This window comes from Ipomoea nil, unplaced genomic scaffold (genome assembly GCF_001879475.1).
Source record: "Ipomoea nil cultivar Tokyo-kokei standard unplaced genomic scaffold, Asagao_1.1 scaffold2144, whole genome shotgun sequence".
NCBI classification, from domain to species: domain Eukaryota; kingdom Viridiplantae; phylum Streptophyta; class Magnoliopsida; order Solanales; family Convolvulaceae; genus Ipomoea; species Ipomoea nil.
Window position 1 is genome coordinate 6,878,756 of NW_017618572.1, and position 15,763 is coordinate 6,894,518.

The window sequence follows — 15,763 nt, forward strand, 5'->3', positions numbered from 1 at the left end:
CCTGAAGATTATGCCTTGAAGGCTTATAGTTGTACTCTTTTTCCCCTTAACTATGTTTTTTCCACGGGGTTTTCTTAAGTTAAGGTTTTTAATGAGGCAACAAATAAATATATGATTCCTACATATATTATGTACTCTTTTCTTCAACTAGGTTTTTCCCCACGTGGTTTTCCTAGTGAAGTTTTTAACGAGGCATGAATATATTTTTTTTTTTGAGCAAAAGGCATGAATATATTTAAATGTACTATCCATAGTACTCTCTTCTTGTCTAGGTTTTTCCCACAGGATTTTCCTAGCAAGTTTTTAATGAGGCAAGATCGTGGCTAAATAATGTCCAAGGGGGGGGGGGGGTTATAAATAATATATTTAGTGTGGCCATTATTATTATTGATTATGTAACGGTTAGGAGATTAATGACTACATTATGTCTTCCCTTATATTTAATTTATATATTATATATGTTGTGGTTGTATGTAATATGAAGAGTAAATACCCAAAATGGTCCCTCGACTATAACTAAATTCACAAATTGGTCCTCGACTTTCAATTTCAACCAATTAAGTCCTTAACTTTGCAATTTTGACACGATTTGGTCCTCCATCTATTTGACCGTTTGTTGACTGCGATCTTTGAGGATATATATGTAGTTTCACGTGCAAAGCTCAAGAGAACGCTCTTGGAGGTGACATCGTTGTTTCGGATGGGGAAGTGCTTCTCCGCTTGCTGCTTGGGGATCACAAGCCGGTTCAGCTTAGAGAACGCACTTGGAGGTGACATCGCCGTTTCAGAGGGGGGAACTGCTTCTCCGCTTGCTGCTTGGGGATCCCGAGCCGGTTCAGCTTGCCTACATCGCTTGGAGTCATGGCTTTCTCGAAGAGCCACTCCAGGGACTTCAGCGATCTATCTATCAAAAGCTATAATCTCTCCGGCATGGGGTGCAGCGCCAGCAGTGGATTCAAATGTAACAGTGCGGTCTAGAAATGCAACCGGAACCTTAAAAAACCGATGATGGACCATGAAATTACATATATATCCTAAAAAAGCGCAGTCAACAAACGGTCAAATAGACAAAGGACCAAATTGTGTTAAAATTGCAAAGTTAAGGACTTAATTGGTTGAAATTAAAAGTCGAGGACCAATTTGAGAATTTAGCTATAGTCGAGGGACCATTTTGGGTATTTACTCTAATATGAATGACACAGATGAATAATAAGATGATCTTCTTGCCTTGTCTCTTACTTTCCCTTTTCTGTAATTCCTTTGATCATGACATATATGAATAATATGACATATATACAACCACACGTGCACTATTTTTTCTTTTTCAGTAAGTCGCATAGGCGTCCGCCTAGGCGCTACCTTACCACCCGACTAGCGCCTAACGCCTACTGCAACCATGTTTATGATTGAATCATAATTTAGAATGAGATTTTAGAGGCGGAGAGTTAGAGTTTGGTAATTATATATACTTGGGGTTATATTGTGAATATAAAAATATATTAGGTATGTATGTATGTATGTATCTATATAAATAGGCCAGACTTGTAGGCTTGAAGGTCGAGTCTGGTATATATAGGTCTAACCTGTTTAGTTTAATAGGCTTTCAAATTGGTCTAAGCCTGGCCTATGTACTAAACAAGCTAGACCTTAATTATGCCAGGACATAGGCCCCTACAAGGGGTCTGGCCTATTCCCACCCTCAGTTGTAGTTTAAGTTAAAAGGGTAAAATAAAAAAAATAGAAATGTAATGATGTTCAATTTAAGAAATCGGACAATATTTTGAGATGGATGAAAAAGTAAAGTAAGACAAACAAAATGGGACGGAGGGAATACTAATAAGGAATAAAATGTCTGTTACTTATTATAAGGAGAAATGTAATACTTTTACATTTTTTATGTAAAAGTATTATATTTTCCGTCTAAAGCATTACATTTTCCTTAATAAGAAATGTTACGATGGCAAGTGTTTGTTACTTATAAGGAAAAAATATAATACTTTCGCTGAAAAAATGTAATACTTTTAAGTCAAAATGTAAAAGTATTACAATTTCACTTAAAAGTATTATATTTTTCTCATATAGGTAATAAAGATTTTATTCATAATTAATATTGCATTTGTGTGTATAAGTATTACATTTTTATCTTGACTTGATCGATCCATCTCACAGACTCACAGTGAGACGAATTCACATAAGTTTTTTTTCAAAGTAAAAAGGAATAAGGGTCAAATAGGCCACTGAACTACACACGAGAATGCAATTAGGCCATCGAACTTAAAAAACCTACAATTGGGTCCCTAAACTAATCAATTTCATTCAATTTGTCCATTTTTCAAGTTTCTCAAGTTGCTAACAAGTTACCCCTCCACCTAAGATGCATATGTGTCATTTTTTTTAAAATAATTTATTTTTAAATTAGTTTTTTTAATATTTAATAAATAAAAACTAAAATAATTTATTTTTAAATTAGTTTTTTTTAATGTTTAATAATTAAAAACTAAAATAATTTTTTTTTGAAAATAAAATAATTTGTTAAGACGTCGTACATGGCTTGGATTTTATTTTTTTTTTAAATTATTTTAGTTTTTATTTATTAAACATTAAAAAAATTTAATCTAAAAATAAATTATTTTAATTTTTATTTATAAAACATTAAAAAAACTAATTTAAGGTTTTCAAAAAAAAAAATTTTTAAAAAAAAATTTTTTAAAATGCCACACATGCATTCTAGGTGGAGGGGTAACTTGTTTGCAACTTGAGAAACCTGAAAAATAGGCAAATTGAATGAAATTGGTTAGTTTAGGGACCCAATTGTAGGTTTTTTAAATTCAGTGGCCTAATTGCATTTTTGTGTGCAGTTCAATGGCTTATTTGACCCTTATTCCAAGTAAAAATATATGCACCATCGTGACAACTAGCTCAAGAACATTCAAGTGATTGAAAGTGAGCGACATTTCGTGGGCACGTGTCTCACAGGGATGCACCTTTGTAGTTACCACTCAGAGTTGACCAAAGACCTATCCCCACAATCAAAGTACGTAGTTGACCTTCCCAAATCCCAACCTCTTTTGCTCTCTCTACCATCGTCTTACCTAACAATATAATATCTCATGCAATTTAATTGAGTCAAATATATAGACAGTGTTACGTTACTAATTTTCAAATTAAATTTTGTACTTTTTGAAGCAATGTTATTTATATAATTTAAAAATTTATTCCAAATACCATTAACACTGTATTTGTATAGTATGTGTAGGGTCTTGTCTATTTGTCATCATATATCTCCTTAATTATTTTATATTGTTCCGTACAATGAGAGTAATATATTATTACAATTTAAACCAAATGATAAGAGACCAAGTCCTCCTTAAATGGTTGAAAATTCCACAAGTATAATAAAATTGTTAAAGCATGAAACAAAATTCCTGCTTAATGCACCAATCAACTATTGTTTTATATATAATATGTTCCTTTCTTTCTATAAGTAATTATCAATGACAAAAGTTAGAGAGATCGAAATTTTTCATTAAATATTTTGTCATATATATAGCATGATAATAAAATAAAATAAAAATATTATTTTTTGATTACCATGAATTCATTAACTCTACCCACCTTTTAAAAATAAATTTTCTTATTAATTGAATACGAATTATATATTATCATGTTTGGTGAAAAATTTTGATTCATTTAACTTAATCAATTATCAACCAATGTGTTATAGAAGAATTTCTCCATCAATATGCTTGTACGGGTTTAGCTCACTGGTTCAGTAGATACTATTTGAGACAAGAGACCAATGTTTGAAACTCGACAGTCACAATGTGAGGATTATGTCCAAAGTGAACAGATCGGTGCACTGACATTTGGCAATGTTTGTTGAGCCACTGACTTACCCAGATTTACGTCCTCTTGGGGACAAGAATTTCTCCGTCAATATGTTACGAAGTACTTTGGATAGATAAATTACAATTAATTCAAGAGTTGATAATAATATGGTTTTTATTAACTGAAGAAGCCCGTATACTTAAACACACGAATTAAGCCTTTAATGTACTGAAAGTACAAGCATGTAATGTAACATGAATACTAAGAGTGAGAAATAGATATTCTGTTGGCATATGTTTTTGAAAGATCAATTTCTTGAAGTAAACGGAGTCCATCTAAGTTCCAGTGCAGAGTAGAGATCCATCAGATCTGAAGAGTTTGCAGCCCGTTCCGGCAGTGCAGCAGTTGACACACAATGGACGAGTTGGCTTGTTTCCTGGTGGGCACTTCATCGTCGCCACTCGTTGCTCGCAGACTTGGGCGCACACTTTGCCGCCATCATACTGCCCATCCACCCTAATCAAAACAATTCCTAGTATCCAAAAAAATAAAAAAAAAAAAGTAAATTAAAGTTATATATACTCCAAAAATCAATAATTCACAAGTAGAAAATCTCAAATTTTCGATCATAGAAACATCAATCTGGGTTGGGTATTCAAAAACATGTTCATCCATATCTCCCAACACCAACCAAATGTGGTGGGTAACACCAATCGTCAATAAAAGTTCATTAGAAAAAATTTCAAATAAGAAGATTACAACTTTAACGATTAAAATGTGTTTGAAGCTTTTCATCTATACGACCCATAAAATAAACAAAATAGCGTTCTAAATTAAACAAAGGAAAGTTTGAGATAAAACAGCTTACCGTACACAAGAAGAAAAGCCAGGAGGATCCCAACTTTGTTGACTGCCATGTTTCTTTGTTCTTTGATGACTTTTGGGGAGTTGTTAGCCCTCTCATTTATAGCATACAAATGCTACTACAAGACAAGAAAATATCGAAATATGATAATTAGAGAACCAATTCAAGCTGGCCGGATATATGACTACTTTTCGTATCACATTAATTAATTAATTAATTAATTAACTATGACTACCTTTGTCCATTTGTAATTTAGTAACAAGCTGGATATAGACCAAGCTTAACTTCTGGACTCATATGGAAGGATTGTTTGGATCACATTGGCATTCGTCTATGACAAATTATGCTGTGGAACTGTGTCCACCTTACCTTGCAAGCTAAACACGATTTCAAAAATGTTCATAATTATAGATATATAGTTCAATAATTATGAACATATAGTTCAATTCTATAATTATGAACATAGAATTGTGAACATAATTATGAACATATAATTATGTAATTATGAATATAGAGATTCAATAATTGTGAATATAAAAGTTCAAAAATTATGAATATATAGCTTTATAATTATGAACATATAGTTCAGTAATTATGAACATAGAGTTCTGTAATTGTAAATATAGAGTTCAATAATTATGAATATGAAGTTCAAAAAGAGTTCATACCATTTGAGGTCATCCGAGTATAGTGATTTTGCCACGTTTAGTCCTAAACTTTCAAATTGACCATCTGTAGTCCTTCGACTTTTAAATTTAACCATTCGTGGTCCAAGTTAACCACCCATGGTCCTTCAAGTTTTGAAATTTAACTAGTCGTAGTGCTATTGAAAGGACCTTGGTTGGTTAAAATTTAATAGTTGAAGGACCATGTGTGGTTATCTTGGACCACAAATGGTTAAATTTGAAAGTCGAAGGACCACATATGGTCAATTTGAAAGCTTAGGACTAAACGTGGTAAAACCACTATACTCAGAGGACCCAATGTGGCATTATCTCAGTTCAAAATTTATGAATATATAGTTTTATAATTATGAACATATAGTTTAGTAATTTTGAACATAGAACCGTGTCCATCTTGCAAGGTGGACATGGTTCCACAGCATAACGATTGTTCATTCATCTAATAATATTATTATTTGCTTTTATCATAATTTATTAACATTTTGTACATATAATGCGCAAAAATTCATACGCAATTATTAAAATATTCATAATTTATTTCTCTCACTACCGTTCGCGAGCTCTCTAACCCTACTTTTCTAGGGTTCCGGCGTCTTCGAAGAAGTCATGGCTTCTGACAATGTTAACGACATCTTGCACCTGTGTACGAATTTGACTCTAGCTGATGTTGATGATGATGATATGGCTATGCAAGTTCCGAATGTCCAAGTCGAAAGAGAGAACCAGGGAGCAAGCTTTTACGCGGTTGGCAGAGTCGTCACTAACAAGCAGGTTAAGTTTCTGTTTTTCCAAGATACTATGGCATCAGTATGGCAACCAACGATAGGGGTGACCATGAGACAACTACAGCATCAACGCTTTCTCACCCAGTTCTATCATGAAACGGATCTGGCTAGGTTTTAAGGGATGGGCCGTGGACTTATGAGCAGAATCTACTTGTCATGAAGAAGGTCGAGCCGGATGATGACACTGAGACTATCCCTCTTAACCATGCTGAGTTCTAGGTACAAATACATACTTTGCCGGCCGGACTCTGTTCGAATGCAGTGGTCTCTGCAATTGGATCATTCCTGGGCACTCAAATATATATTGATGAGAAGAATTTCGGTGGATCGATGAGGACTTATTACTGTGTGCAAAAGGCAATAGACATCACCAAGCTGTTGAAAGAAGCCAAGAAGGGCATTAAGGACAAGAGTCAAGAGGGGCACTAAAGTCCTTTTTCATTTGTATTCTGTTTCAACCGTTCTTCCCCATGTGCATCTTGTATATAGCTATAGTTTTTTTTCCTTCTAGCTGTATTCTTTTTTTACGCAAAACAGATGAAACAATGCAGTAAGTTTTTCCTTTTTTCACGTTCAGTTTTTCCCTTTCCGTCATGGTATCAGGGCCTCCACGGCGCAGTAGTTGCGCCGGCGCCGTCTCCGATGAGCCAAGTCAAGACAGGCATGCAGCATCGCCAGTCAATCGCTCGCCGGCGTGGCCTTCTTTTACGATAATTCCGCAGCGGAATCTGATCTCTCAACCAAGAAACTATAGCCTGGAAAATCCTCTTCTCCTAAATGCGAATGACAACACTAATCTTTTTCTCGTCAATCCTCCGGGATGGATTCCGGGATACAAATCGAAAGGGAAGCAAACTACAGCTGTGAGCTCATCTTCTAGCACTGTTAAGCCCTCAGGAACGCCCTCTGATCAGTTGGAGAGACTGATCTCTCTTCTCCAAGCCCAGATCGAACAGTCTTCGAATCAGAAATCGAATCAGAAAACCATGGGGGCTGTCTCACTGGTTCCCAACTTCAACGAAAATAGTTCTGGAGGTAACGACAAGTATTCTTCCTATCTTATCACCTTCTACTTGGATCCTTGACTCTGGAGCTACAGACCATATAGTCTGTTCTATTGATTTCTTTCACGATTATCACATCACTGATAACACTGAAGTGAACTTGCCTACTGGAGAGTCTATCAAAGTAAGACATCTGGGTAATATTAGACTCAATGAACAATTATGGTTAAAGGATGTGCTTCATATTCCAACCTTCAGATTCAATTTGATATCTGTGAGTAAGCTTTTGCAAGATACATGCCATAAACTTGTTTTCTCATCTGGACATTGCTTGATTCAGAACACCCTTGGGAAGACAATTGGTTTGGCTAAACATGTGAATGGTTTATACTTACTGTTGGATTCACCAAAGATGTAGGATGTTGTTCATAGAAGTGTTGCAGCAACTTGTAATAATGCTGAAATTTGGCATCAAAGACTAGGTCATTTTCCAATGAATAAACTACACTTCTTGAATGATATTAAAGCTTCTGTCATCAAAAATTTTGCTTGTGATGCATGTCATTTTTCCAAACACAAAAGATCTCCTTTCCCGTTGAGTGTCACAACCACAAAAGGATGTTTCGATTTAATACATGCATATATATGGGGGGCTTTCCCGGTTTGTTCATTGCAAGGAGAACATTATTTTCTAACATTAGTTGACGATTACTCCCAGTTCACTTGGCTTCATTTAATGAAAAGAAAGACTGAAGTTAGACAACATATAATGAATTTTCATGCTATGGTCTTTACTCAGTTTGGGGCTTTGATCAAAGTAATCCGAACTGACAATGGAGCAGAGTTTAGTATAGAGGAATTCTATGCCAAGAAAGGGATCATCCATCAAAAATCTTGTGCCTACACACCACAGCATATAGTGAATATTTTTATTACAAAGAAGAGTTGAAAAGATGATAAGCTGAATAGACTGGAATGGCCTCATATTTAACGTCATTTAAAAAGATTTGCTGTTGGAAGATAAAAAAAAATAAAAAATGATCACGCTATAATAGTAATACGACCAATGAAAAATATTTTGAAATTTTTTTTTTTTAAGTATAATAATGCATATAAATTTAGGACAAAAAATATAATTAACTCTAAACAAAATATGCATAGTCAATCCCATGATGTTTGTTGCACAATACTTCTCCAAACGTCTGTCGCATTAACTGGTAAACATATGTTTGACAGTTTCTAAATTTGACATTTTTTGAGAGCAGCCGGCGAACGGTTGTAACTCTTTTCCTGGCCGGATACCCTCTTTCAATTTAATTATAACCCGGTTGTTAGCTGTTAGCTGATTAGGTTAATTAGATGATATAATTAAGTAGTTGATAATATTAGTTGATTGTAGGGAGATGTTTTGTAAAATAGCTGTTAGCTGATAGCTTTTTGATATAATTTCTTTTCTCAAAAAGCTAATTTGATCAGCTTTTTGAATTTTAACATTTTGGAGTTGATTTTTTAATCAAGTTAAACAATTAATAGTGGTCAAATAAGCTAAAATTAATTTAATGGCTAACATTTTACCAACCACGACCTATATCATCAATTTGAGCTTACTAATTTGTAATATCTGATTGCCCATTTGCACATACGTGGATAACTAATTTTCTATTTAGAAACATTTTTCCAAATTCATTATTAATTATTTTAAAATGTATGATTGTAATTACTAAAATGTCAATCGAGTTATTATTATTATTATTATTATTATTATTATTATTATTATTATTATTATTATTTTAGTTTAGTCATTAATTTTCTTAAATGGACGAATGAGATTAACACATTCCTACCGGGAATATTTCTTATTTTAATCACAATCTCATATATTTCATTTGATTTCAATCCTATATATATGAGAGGATTGATGTGAAAACAGGTTTTCATGTGTAAAATGTGAAAATTGATTTGATCGAACCATTTTTGTAGATCAACAATTGAATGTTGTTGAAAAATAAAGGAAAAAAATGATGCGATCAATTTTATAAATATTACAAACTTAAAAAAAATATAAAATAGACCTTGTATTTTTATTTTAAATTTTTTACTTAAAACCTCAACCATTGATCCAACCATTTTCATAGAACACAATCCTCAAGTAAAAAGTGAGAACTGAACTTAGCCGACAGCCGCCCTCGAGATTCATAATGGTTGACAATTTTAACAAAAAAAAAAAAAAAAATTCTTTAAAAAAAAAAAACAAAGTTAATTTTATAATTATTAAAAACTTTCAAGTTTTCAATATTTATAAAGAGAACTCCACAAATTTTCCTTATATTCTAGCAATTTTCAATCATTAATTTACCCAGATTAATGGATTAAGGGATCAAATCAATCGTCACTTTTCATGTTCTCAATTTTACCCTCTCCTATATATATATATATATATATATATATATATATATATATATAGAATCGCACTCAAGTGCGAATGCTTCGCCCAGGCGCGAAATAGGAATGAATTTTGTTCGTCCACGTGTCCAGATCTAATGGATGAGAAACACTGATTTTTTTAAAAAATACGGTGGCATTTTCGTAAATAATTGAACATCGAAGTGCAAGTAAAATGTATTACAAGTGCATGTAAAATGTATTATAGGTGCAAGTAAAAATTTACACTGAGTATCCATACTTAGTTGCACCTATAGTTCTAAGTAGTTGCACCTATAGTTCTAAGTAGTTGCACACATAGTTATAAATAGTTGCACATAGGTGTATGAATGTTTGCGAGTGGTTTTCAGGGGTATTACTACCCGCTGAACTCAGATCAATGAATGTTAACAAGGCAAAATTACATGCACTTATAGGTGAAAGTAGGTGCACCAATAGTTATAAGTAGTTGCACCTATAGTTATAAATAGTTGCACATATAGTTATAAGCACACCCAGGTGCATGAATGTTTGCGGAAAGTGAATGCTAACAAGGCAAAATTACATGCACTTATAGGTGAACGTAGGTGCACATATAGTTATAAGTAGTTGCACATATAGTTATAAATAGTTGCACATGTAATTATAAGCACACCCAGGTGCATGAATGTTTGCGGAAAGTGAATGCTAACAAGGCAAAATTACATGCACTTATATGTGAAAGTAGGTGCATTTGTAAGTGATTTTACTTGCACTTCGATGTTCAATTATTTACGAAAATGCCACCGCGTTATTTTTTTAAGTTATTAGATCTGGACACATGTCGCGCGCTGATTCGTTCGCATTTCCCTCCTGAGCATTTATTCGCACCTCAGTGCATCCCTATATATATATATATATTGATGAAGTCCTAACAAATAAAAGACTAGGTACTGATTAAAATTTGAATTACGAATTTAATATTTTAATCTTTTATGTCAATATTAAAAAATTATATTAAATCTGTAGTTTGACTACAAAGTTAACCGGAGTAGGGTGGAGTTGCTGGGACAGAGAGTATAGTTGCCATCAAAACTTGGAAGTTAATGTGATGATGCTTTTATTAGCAGGGATGATAGCTCAGTTCGGATAGTGTCAGACTGAAGATCTAAAAGTCATGTGTTCGATCCATGTTCACTGCAACGTAGTTTCTCTATGCTTTTCAATTTAAACCATATATTTAGAATTTAATATGTTTTCAAACAAGTATTTTGTTGTCGTCCAGCGGTTAGGATATCTGGTTTTCACCTAGGAGACCCAGGTAGAAAACGGGTAAATGGTGTAAAAATTTGTTCTATATATCTTAATATATAAATTGATTAATTGTTGAGTGTAAAGTTTTGCTTGATGTAGATTTTAATACTTAAAAAATGTTTAACACAACATCTAAATATTAGAAAATATGTTTAACACAACATCTAAATATTAGAAAATATTATCATACGTTTATCAATTGTTTAATTAATCAAAATACAAATAAAGTTCACCAAAATTACAATAAAAAATTATCCAAAGCCAAAGTCATAATATGAAGTATAGATCTTAAAAGTAAAAATCAAAATATTTGATTTGTCTCAAGATAATTTATATTTTTTTAGTTTGAAAATACGAAACGGATCTATATAATATTGTAGTTTTGTTTTGTTCGGTTCGGTTCAATTTTAAAACATGAATATTCTCTAGTTCTTTAGTGCACTTAATTAATTAACTAGTAATTGACCCGTGCGATGCACGGACTAAATATTTGTAATATTATTGTAAAACTTCATATGGTAATAAAATTTTGTTTAATGAAAAACTTATATTCATATAAGTTTATTAATTTAATTAATAAAAATTAGAGATTTACATGCAAGAAAAGTAATAAACAATTACTCATTTTGTAAAAATTTAAATGCAAAGAATTTTAAAATTACAAAACAAACAATATAATTACTATTTTTCTAATAAAAGTATATTTTTAAAAAATATTACAATAATTCAAGATTATTCAAACTATAATATTAAAGACGTAATTTTTAGTTCGAATAAACTAATTCCTGCTCTCTATTTTTCGATTCTAAACAATTGAATTTAGTTGCTCACACTTTAGCTTCAAAAGCCTCCACTCAGGCTAGTTCTTTGTACTGGGATTCTGTCCCTCCTGACTTTGTTTCTTCACTTTTACAGTTGATGGTTTTTGGGTTTTCAGGCCCAAGGAGGTCCAAAACAACCTTCGGCTGGAGGATACACCTTTCAATAAAAATGTATGCCTATATTGGGAATAATGCTAGCGCTCGGGATCTCTTTGGTATTCTCCCCTCTCCGGGTATTCAATCGTCTGTCCTTTTACAAGAGTGGAGGAGCCTTTAAATAGTGGCTCCTCCTCTACCGACTTGAAGGCCCCTAATAGCCGACTTCAAGACTAATCAAGATATGGAGCCGTTGGACGCCATTACTTGGTCGACCAACGGCTCTTCCAGGCTTGTAACAGCCTGACCGAGTCCTGCTTTCAATGCCCTAACGGCTCCCTTTTAAACGAGCCTCTTCAATGCTCTCAACGGCTCCTTGAACCGAGTCTTTCCCTGGGCTTGGGCCTTGGTCGACTCCTTGTCTCAGCCTAAGCTCCCACTGGACTCCTCTTTAGCAGTTCTGAACCGGGCCCCGTGCTTGGGCCTGGACCGACTCCAGGGCTCTGCCCAATTGCTCTTCGGGCTCCCCGGACACTGGCCCACTTCTCCTGTCTCGAACCATTTTCTTTGGGCCCCTATCTCTTGGGCCGGGGTCCTTACCCCAACTAGTCCCTCACTTTTTCATACCCGGTACGCTAGCCTGGCACAAGTACAAAACAGGGCATAGGAGACTGGCATTTAGCTACTGTTTTTAAAAAAAAAGTAGTGTATTCTTAATTCAAAAATTCGCGGTGGCAATTTCGTAATAATTGAAATAACGCTTTAATATTTCGCTACTGTTTCTAGTTAAAACAGTGGCAAAATAGAAAAATAAAATGCCACCGTTTCTCTTTGAAACAGTGGCGGAATTTATTTTTTTAAAAAAAAATTAAAATTCATTTCAAAAAACAATAAAAAAACCCTATCCCTGCACCTTATGCAACAATAACAAATTGAATGAATTGAAAATTAAAAACTTTCGATCTCAGCTCCTCCGGCGAACGGCGAACGCCGCCACAGCCATCTTCAACGGCGAATGCCGCCGCAGCCATCTTCAACGGCGAACGCCTCCACATCCGCTGAACGCCCTTTCCTCCGCCACAGGTGCGGACGCGACGACCGTCACTGCCTCCGCCCGCCATAACCACTGTCAGTCTGTCACTGTCTCCGGTCGCCATAGCCGCCGTCACCGTCTCCGCTCGCCACAGCCGCCGTCACCGTCTCCGCTCGCCACAGCCACCGTCCATCTGCAATAACCACGTTAGTTTGTTCTTCACGGAGATAATAATCTAGATGTGCAAAGTGTTTGTTCTTAGACATGCCTTTCTTTCTCTTCTTCCAATTCCCTATTTAACAGATTCTATGAAGATAAATTGCTCTGATATTATAAATCACTATAGAACTTGATGTTTTCCCCTCCTTAAACCATGTAATTAAATGTTGAGTGGACTCTATTTGGCTGAACCAGATTCTATATACGCTAGGTGGACAAGAAAATCTTCAGACAGCCAAGAAATATTATGCATCAACTGTAGACTTAACTGGTGGCAAAAATACTAGAGCCCTTTTTGGTATATGCTTGGTGAGTGCATTTTATCTCTCAAGTGTGTTTCTTTATGCATAATTGCTTTTTATTAGATCCCAGTTTGTTTAAATCCATGTCAATTTGAGGTGTTCTTGTGATTTTCCATTGATCCAGCCTATAGTCTCTGAAGACTGTAGAGTTTTGTTAATAAACTTCATCTAACTAGTGTTATTAAAACCAAACTGTAGATTGATCCGTGAATATTAACTTTATGTTTCTACGGAATATTAACTGTATTTATTCATTTTTTAAGATAAGTCCATAAAGCTGCCCTGAAAAGGGTCTCTTTGTTGGCCATTTGGAAAAAAGATGATGAAAAGAAAAGGTGTTATAAGGAGGTCAGTTTAAAAAGCTAAGTGAAAAAAAGAATGAATAGGAAGTGAGTTGAAAAATGGATATGAGGGGGATATAAGTTAGGTGGATAGTTTTGGTTATTGGAAGAACACCCTAAGGATATTCAGTTGAGGGGTGTTGTATTTAATGTTAAAGTAATAATAAACCCCAATGATAGGTTGCTTGGCTTGGCAATCTTGAGGGGTAAAAGAACTTGGTGAACTTGCCTAGAAAACTGAGAAGCTGAGGCTTGTTTGCTAGGATTAGGATGTTTGGTTTATGAAGCTGTCCAGCTGAGACCTTCATCATGGCACTCGGATACTTTAACCCAATGATGGGCTGCTAGCTGGGCAGTCTCTGAGGGTTACAGCTTGTTGAGGGTACTGGCAGTAGAAATATTGTGCAGCTTTTGTTTGGTGGATCTACATATGTAGAGATGAAGCCATTTAATTGTTTTGCAGGTAGGTGGAAGATTGAAGATTGATGTTGAAGATCCTAGGAGTTTACACTACTACAGAATTGGACATATAAGTAGTACTTTGCACTACACCTTCAAGGTGAAGGTGTCTTGGTGTCTTCGTGAGTACATGGTACAATCTTAAGTATGCTTGTGTGTCAAAAATTACAAAACCTGAGAATTCCATTGTTTATGAATAGAAATGCAGTAAAAAAGACCTTACATTGCAGGAAAAAAAAAAGAAAAAAAAAAAACAGTGAGTAGTTTTAAACACATGGGGACCATTTCTTAGTTTGACATATTGTAGGTAATTTCTTATGCACTTCCTTAGGCAAGTCCATTCCATCAAACCCTTCTATCTATTTCACATGGAAATCATTCTTTTAGAGGATAGTTCTAGTGATGAGAGTTGGTTGATTTTATATTGCTAGTCATCCTTGGTTTTTCTTTACTTCTCTATTTCAGGTTGCCTTTTTGGCATTTTGCTTCTTCAAGGGGTATTATAATAATAATAATAATAATAATAATAATAATAATAATAGTAATGATTATTATTAAATTCATAGTAATAAGAGTTAGAAAAAGGTAAGAAAAAGAAGAGGTTGATATGAACTCATTTGTTGATGAATGAAGGCTTTTGAGGTGTAAAAGAGTTGTGGTGTTCAGCAAATGAAATGGCAAAATCAGATACTATACTTAAAGCCCTTAGCTTTAAGGATCTATCAGGAATGAAAAGTGAAGGGGCAAGCCAAGCCAAGCTTCAATTCTGTTCTTGTTCAATCTGCAATGGGATCTCATCTATCTGCTTTTATCTTTTACATTATTCTATTTCATTTCAGTGCAGTGAATGCTAGCTGCCTCACAAGTTAAGATAAGCAGAATATAATTAAAGTACATGCATGCATATATGAAATGGAAACCTCTGGTAGGGGTAACATTATTACAGTTTATCCTACCAAGATTATCACCACTCATTATTACAGTTTATCCTACCAAGATTATTAATGAGAATCTGGGCTATTATATAAGGCCTTTGTCAAATTGACACTATTAAAATTGTTTTTGTAGTGTAGTTAAAACATGAGTTCATATCAATCTCTTCTTTTTCTGTTGGAGTTACTGGTCAATAGTTATACATTTTGTTTTCTGCTTCCTTGTATAGGGAAATTAACTGGAGGGATTTTAAAGTAATGTTTTTTCTTTGATGTCAACTTAACTTTGACTTGATGTTTCTTTTAGGTGGATCTAGATCTTGGGAACTATGAGCATTCCTAGATAATAAGCTGACGCGGGACAACAATATAACTACTGGGAAAATTTACCAGGCATGTATTTACATTCAAAGCGATTTTACACTGCCCAGCACCTAATGTTTATTGAAAAATCACATTATATTCTGAAGCAGAATCAGTTTCCATTCAACATAAGCTTCAGAGCAGCCCACATATCCTGCTTTGGATTGTTATTGGTTTAAAAAAATCTTAGAGAACCAAGACATTGGAAGTTAATCCACTAGAGTGATTCTAAAATTTACCATCTGCCAGGCTTTGTTATAAACCTAAGATTGGTGTAGTTATCATCTTTTCTTGATAGTAATATAGAAGACTCTACCA

At 34.3% G+C, this 15,763-nt stretch overlaps 1 protein-coding gene across 3 annotated transcripts in view; it reads right to left on the reverse strand.

Annotated features, from left to right (window-relative positions):
- Positions 1-3,987: 3,987 nt before the first annotated feature.
- LOC109148557 (proteinase inhibitor PSI-1.2-like) overlaps positions 3,988-15,763 on the reverse strand; it is a 61,858-nt gene continuing 50,082 nt past the window's right edge. For 2 of the 3 annotated variants that reach the window (XR_002048833.1, XM_019296292.1), the window contains exon 2: positions 3,988-4,360. Coding sequence is in view for 2 of the 3 variants with exons in the window: in XM_019296292.1 (XP_019151837.1) it covers positions 4,164-4,360 (197 nt within the window). In the remaining variant the exon portion in view is untranslated. Of the gene's footprint in view, positions 4,361-4,696; positions 4,763-15,763 lie in introns of those variants that run through there. The other variant, XM_019296293.1, reaches the window with a different exon arrangement.